Raw genomic sequence first — 6652 nt, 5'->3', positions numbered from 1 at the left:
GTATTTGTGGCATATAAGACATGGAATTAAATAAACTTCTAGTGGTTTCATTGTTTATTACCAAAAAAAAAAATTTCATTGGTTTTGAAAAGTTCTTGCATTTTCTCTCTGTACTTTCAGATTTTATGAGGACTGTAGTTCCAGTTTCTCTGTGGGGCAGTTACCTCTGATCAACTTGGTGATAAAACAGTTCAAATGTGCAGAGTTTATAATTTGAACCAAGTTAAAATTTCTGGCTTCTTCAGCGCTCTAACAGCTCTAAACTAAGTGTTGCAAGAAAAGCAAAATAGCCCATTAGCTACCCAGGAGGCCACTGAGGTAGGGACCATGCTCACCTTGACTAAGGCGGAATGCAGGTACATGTTGTGAGGCATAATGACCGCTCCCACGATGCCCACGGCCTGCTCGACCTGTGGGGTGCGGCAGCCTGAGCACGACGGCAGGAACATGCCCTTGAGGACCTCGCTCTGGTTGGGCTTCACTGTAACATACTAGACACCGGCAGGACCCCTTTAGTCGTTACAGGACACGAGCGAAGAGCACAACATAGTACTAGGACACAGTACATATGATCTGTACCAACTAGCACAGTGAGGGTTACAGTCATCAAAAAACCAAGTGACAAAGCACCCTGAATGCCAGAAGCCATTCAGGACTGGGCTATCATTTTTTGTTTAAAAAATCATATTTTTATGTATACAAAATACAATCTATAGAATGTGATTAAAATTCTAAAGAAACTTAATAGTTGTTAGAGGTCTTACTGATAACTTTACAACAACGCCTGTAAGACAGACCCAGCAATACAGCCAATTCTTGATTTTTCCAAATCTACACAACCATGTTTATCTAAAATCACTTGTGTTTGCCAGTAACATATACTGAGACCCTCATAAAGCACCTCCCACAAATACTTCTCCTGGCTTAGCATTCACTTAGTTGCATAACTGCTCAGAGGTTAGGTATATTTTTATAAGGTCAGTCAGCCAATAAGCAGAAATCAGTGTGCTCACAACTGGACCCTGGGAGGCGCTACTCCTGGGTACAGCAGCGCTGGCCCCTCGGTGAGCCTGCACTGGGGCACGGACAGGAGGCCCCCACTGCGATCCCTAGAGCTCATCAACTGCTGCAAATCAGAGAAAGGTGAAGTTACAGGTGGCTAAATCAGGATAACCAAAACCAGGGTGTCTGTAAGGTAACAGTCAAGAATAACCCTGGTGCCCCACTGGGCACAGGCCTCGCCCTGTGTGAGACTTTCATAGGCTATTCTGGGATCGGGATGGCCTACTTGGAACCAGGCAGTCTAGTCCAAAGTCTAGGATTTTTCTGGAAAGTCCTAGAAAATCTAGTCAATTTGACCAAATCCCAGTAGGCCTTCCTGTTTGCTGTAGATCCTATTCCTTCAAAATCGGCCCAGGGCTGAGGGGCCTTTGCTAATACATGACATACAATAAAATCATCTTCGCTTTATATTGCCATTTAGTATAAAAGGCACAAAGTACTTTTTTTTTAAAGAAAGCTAATGAATAGCCTGTGACACTTGCCTCATATCCAAATGTGAGGGCCATAATAGTGATGAGAAAGCCAAAAAACGCTTCTAACTTCCGCAAGCCTGGAGGGGAAAATGCAGCGGTGAGCTCAACATTCAGGCTCCTGGTTACACGTGGCAACTCCTTGTTCCCACCTTCTTACCGTATTTGTCCAAAAAGAGAAATACAAAGGTATCTGCAATGGTGATGAGAACTCCACCCCACAGAGGAATCCTAGGTCAGAGATAAAAATTGGAGAGTTGCGGGTATAGCTCAGAGGTAGAGCATTCGACTGCAAAAATTGGAGAGTTAAGGAAAGACAGGACATAATGAGAATACTGCCTAAGTCTTGAAAATTATTTTTTGTTTTTATGTTGACTTTGAAGTCTGGCAAACATCGATTCATTTTTGATGACCCCTCCTCACCTTCCTACAGACAGGAGATTGATGGCGATGGCTGAGCCAATGACTTCCTGCATGTCTGAGCCAATAATAGCCAACTCTACCATCAGCCACAGGATAATCCGCGGGACCTAAACGCCGCACAGCAGAAAGACAAGAGTTAATCATTTCAAAGAAACTCACCAATAGTTTGGAATTCACATTTTGGCACTGACCATAAAGAATCCTTTATAAGCCTGGAGGCCAGGCACGAAGCACCTGACCTGGGCTCTACCTGGCTATTACTGCCCGCGGGCCAGCTGGAGCAGGCAGAGGTAATTCAGAAACTACGAGGAGTCAAGGCCAAGCACGCAGCTGACCCTCCTTTCTTTCCAATTTCCTTTTACTCAACCGAGGAATGGAGTTTTTCTATTCACTGATTTCCTACGTAAAAACAATCCTAAAGTTAGGGGAAAATGAGGATCCTAATGTGGTCAAAATACTGTTTAGAGGAGAACAGAAAATGACTGAAGAAAACTATCCCCACACCTCTGGCCTGTACCCCACTTCTTGTATGAATAAATAATCTTTAAAAAACAACAACAACAAAGATTAGGCTAGGTTGAAGGGAATCTTCCTGACAGAGTGTTCATTTCTGCCTTATGTGACTATATAAAATATGTCCAGAAGGAAGCTGTGGAGGGCAGTGTATCTGTCAGGGTACACTGAGGGTCAGGGTAAGATGAATAATCATTATTAGCAAATCCAAAGATCTTGTCACATACAACTTTCAGTAAAAGGAAAAAACATACTTTTCCCAAAAAGTCAAGTCAAACAGAAACATTAAACATAAAATGCAAAGAGACTTAGTGTTATGGACGCACGACTGGATGCATGTACAGACAGACAGTCTCTGCCCCTCCATGGGTTGGGTATTGCTAGAAATCTATCCAGCAGGTTTTTCTAAGGAGATTTTCTGGGGGAAAATGAATCTCAAGTTAAATTTCGAAGAAGCAAAAAAAAAAAAAAGGCTTGGCAGCAAGAGGGGCGACATCATTTCTATTACTGGGACTCCCAGTATTCCTGGACACTGACCCCCAGTCCTGTTTCACTATACAGTGAGGTCAGTACTTAGGGCCAGACACACAGACTCCTATGGCGTGAGTGAAGATCCACATGAGGACAGTGTAATGCTCACCCTTGGATACTGACGGTGACACACTTCCGCGAGGTGCAGCCCAGTGACCACTCCCAGTCTGGCAGCAAGGCGCTGGAGCAGGAGCCCCACGATGGTGGCCAGCAGAAGAACCCAGAGCAGCTGCAGAACACAATCCCCACCACAGCACTCATTAGACACCTGGGATTTCGGAGCTGGCTGTTTGGTCACGTGACGGGAACACTACATTCAGGAATCAACGACCTGAGTTCTCTATCAGATTCTGCACATGACCTGCCTGGTTGCTTTGTACCTTTCTGCATCTTGTTTTCTCCCATATGTACTTTGCCTTTGTGCAAGGAAACAATGTGGATAAAATAAAATTAAAAACCAGATGGGGAAAGCATTTTTCATATAAGTGTCCCTCCCAATAAAATACCTGCTTACAGCCTCCGAAGTTAATACAATAGTCAGAGTAGAGAAAAAGGGCATGAGGGAGTGGTGTGTTTATTTAAAAGAAACCAGAGTAGGAACTTGATGTTCACCTTAAATCCAGCCACTGCTCCAGACTGCAAATCAGATTCGATGTTTCCTGGATCCAGGTAGGCAATGCTCATAAGAAAGCCTGGTCCCGTGAAAGCCCAGAGTTTACGAAAGCTAAAACAAGAGTACTAAAGGAGAGAAAAGATTAGGCTGATTCTCACCTCCAAACTCTCATCTAGTTTGTTATTTTCTCACACAGATAGTAACAACATTAGCTCCAGAGGATGAAGACTCTGGGAAGCTGGACACTGAGTGTGCCCATGGACACTGTGTGCTCACTCGCATCTCATTCACTTATCAAGAATCTGGCCACTTCTCTGTCCAAATAAGTGCCTTTCCCTCACTGTTCTTTCTACCAGCTTGTCATTCGAAAGCCACAGTACTGGCATGTCTGTGCCAGTCATACCCGAAACGGAACAGAACTCACCAAAAAAAGGAGTAAGAAATTCATACGTTTTTGATTAAAAAGCTGTCACCGTCCAATGTGGCAACTGTTTTCAAGGCCCTCATTTTACTTCTTCTAATTACAAAACTCAGTCTTCAGAGAATACATGCAAAATTAGATGTGAAGCTGTTGATCTGGAGTTAACAGTTAACTTTTCTCCAACAGATTCTTCCCTACATGTGAATGCTTTCCTCTAGCACCTGTGACTAACCTCCTCCTCAGGAATGGAAATCTTCTCATCAAAATAGGTGGTAAAGGGTTCTTCCGAATGCCTGGTGGACTGCGGAAGAGAGGAGTTACTGTAGGCAGGGTTGATGGCACCAAGACTGGCAGAGTCCTCATTGTCTCCGGAAGCACCATCTAGATGAACAAAGAAATAACGCAGATCAAAACACACTGACAATTCACCCTTAGCAGTAATGACGTAATTCTTTCCAATACCTAAATGTACAAGACAACTTGATTCTAACCCAACTTCTAATAATTTATGCTTATATAATTAATAAATTTCAAGTAGGTAATACATTCACATGGCTGAGAAACTGGGAAATATAAAAAAATCCTTCTCAACCCTTTTCCCCCAGTCACTCAGCTCTAAATCTACTTTAATATTTATCTTAAAAAACTCAACCATTAAAGTACTAACTGGCTTTATTAAAGAATTTGTGAACTAGGTAACATCCCACCTAACAAAGTGTAGGGAACCTCAATGAACTATGCAAAGTGGGAGGGTTGTATACTCAAAAAGATGGCAGGACAGGGAGGTTATTTAGCACAAGATTATTTCACCTAGGTCTTCTTTAGGTAAAGGAGGGCTTCTTCTTCTTCTTCTTTTTTTTTTTAAAGATTTATTGATTTATTCATATAGAACTGGGGTACAGGCCAGAGATGCGGAGGGTGAGAGAATTCACCAGGGATGGAGTGGGGAGCAGAACAGGCAGATCGAGGAAGTACACTGCTGAGGGGAGCAGGGTAAGGAGAGGTCTGCCAGTCATGTGGTCACCTCTGGGGCAGGCGGAATCGAACTCATGCGGAAGTGGCTTAAGCTTCTTTCTCAGTGCATTAATCCGCTGCACCACCAGGGAGGGCCTAAAGGAGGGCTTCTTAACACATGGAGTGCTGACCATGAAACTCCCTATTTTTTTATTTTAAATTATAGTTTGGCAGACAATGAAACTGTAAATTAAGTTACTTATTAAATCTTAGTAAGGCTCAGTACAATTATTTTTTTGGCTGTTGTTTCTCTCTTTTTTTTTTTAACACTAATCTCACAAACTTTCCTACTTTCAAACTTCTCACTTGGCAATTTTTAGAACGATTTCATTTTCTTCTAAAAACAATGATATCTATGGCTCAAATATAATATTCCTAGACTAACCATTTGGCAATTAAAATCCTAACTTTTAAGAGAAAAGCACTGATTTAGCCTAGTGAAACAACCATTACCCCATTATGTGCCAAGACTTACTCAGTGAATCCTCCTTGGATATTACCTCCCTCAGGCATCTTAAAAAATGTGCAAGTTTGCAAAATCCTGTCACAGTTCAAGCTACAGAGAAAATAACAGGCAGGAACCTTCACCTCTTCTTAAGCTCCAGACCATAGGATGTCAGCACCCACATGATAAGAGGGCTGTTCTCAGACAAATATTAGTTTCCCCAAGTCCTACATTTTGTAGTTAATCTGAATGTAGGGAGGGAGAAGCATATGAGAAAAAGGCAAAAATAGCAAGATACAAAACCCAATCTGATGGAGCTATCAAAGGACTATTGTGAGTCACAAAGCTCTAATCTCAGTGTTTGCAAGAAATCCTTGTAACCTTCAATTAGAAAATCAAAAACTTTCTATGCGGAGCTTCCCACTTCACCCTAAGTACCCCTGAACTGATGAGGACATTTAGAGAAAGGCTTAGAAATTTTAAAGGGGAAGCTAAGAATCAGGAAGGCTTAGTCAAAGCACGTAAAAAACTAGTCAAGTTCACAGAATAAGGTACTGCCCTGTGTTTTACTACTTCATACAGATGTGAAATATCAGGAACATGTCTTAAGCAGTCAAAGTATTCTGAAGGCTTTTATGCTAGCGTTGTGAATAATGCCATCCTTGCAAGCATTACTGCCAGAGAAACCTAACTTACAGGTAATCTTGGCTTATTTCAGAATTAAAAATAGGATAGGAGGCAGGTCTCAGAGGCTATAAATATGTTTTCACTCCTAATCTCAGTGATCATGTGCTAATTACTGGATGGAGCAGATCTCAAGAGTGACACTGTTGCCTAGGAAGAGGAGATGTGGGCAATTTTTGTTGGAACAGACAAAAGGGAAATATGGTTAAGTCTCTGTTACTGACTAAACGCTGATTCCGAACAGAAGGTAAACAATAACAAAGAACGGTGAATTACCATCAGGCATCTTCTGTTCAGGATCCAACACCATGCCTGATACCCGAGTGTCTGAATTCTTACAGTAGGATTCTAGAAAGAAAAGCAAGAGAGAGGAATTAGCAAGGAAAAAACCAGGAAGCTCAGAACCAGCATTTTGTTTCTGTGTACAAAGGATTGTTATGTGAAAAAGTATTGCTATGTTAAAAAAAAAAAAAAAA

General features: G+C 41.9%; 1 protein-coding gene across 4 annotated transcripts in view; it reads right to left on the bottom strand.

The window, feature by feature from the left end:
* The window catches only part of SLC11A2 (solute carrier family 11 (proton-coupled divalent metal ion transporter), member 2), a 27284-nt gene that overhangs the window by 12545 nt on the left and 8087 nt on the right, over window positions 1-6652 (bottom strand). For all 4 annotated transcript variants that reach the window (XR_001146038.1, XM_012732547.1, XM_012732546.1 and 1 more), the window contains exons 2-9: window positions 6453-6524; window positions 4266-4414; window positions 3612-3737; window positions 3109-3228; window positions 1956-2062; window positions 1693-1763; window positions 1545-1612; window positions 336-491 (exon numbers count right to left, since the gene is read on the bottom strand). Coding sequence is in view for 3 of the 4 variants with exons in the window: in XM_012732547.1 (XP_012588001.1) it covers window positions 336-491; window positions 1545-1612; window positions 1693-1763; window positions 1956-2062; window positions 3109-3228; window positions 3612-3737; window positions 4266-4414; window positions 6453-6486 (831 nt within the window). In the remaining variant the exon portion in view is untranslated. The remainder of the gene's footprint in view (window positions 1-335; window positions 492-1544; window positions 1613-1692; window positions 1764-1955; window positions 2063-3108; window positions 3229-3611; window positions 3738-4265; window positions 4415-6452; window positions 6525-6652) is intronic.

This window comes from Condylura cristata, unplaced genomic scaffold (assembly GCF_000260355.1).
Source record: "Condylura cristata isolate star-nosed mole 26May11 unplaced genomic scaffold, ConCri1.0 scaffold00034, whole genome shotgun sequence".
In the NCBI taxonomy this organism is placed as follows: Eukaryota; Metazoa; Chordata; class Mammalia; order Eulipotyphla; family Talpidae; genus Condylura; species Condylura cristata.
The sequence above is the reverse complement of the archived record's forward strand: the minus strand, read 5'-3'. Positions and strand labels throughout refer to the sequence as shown.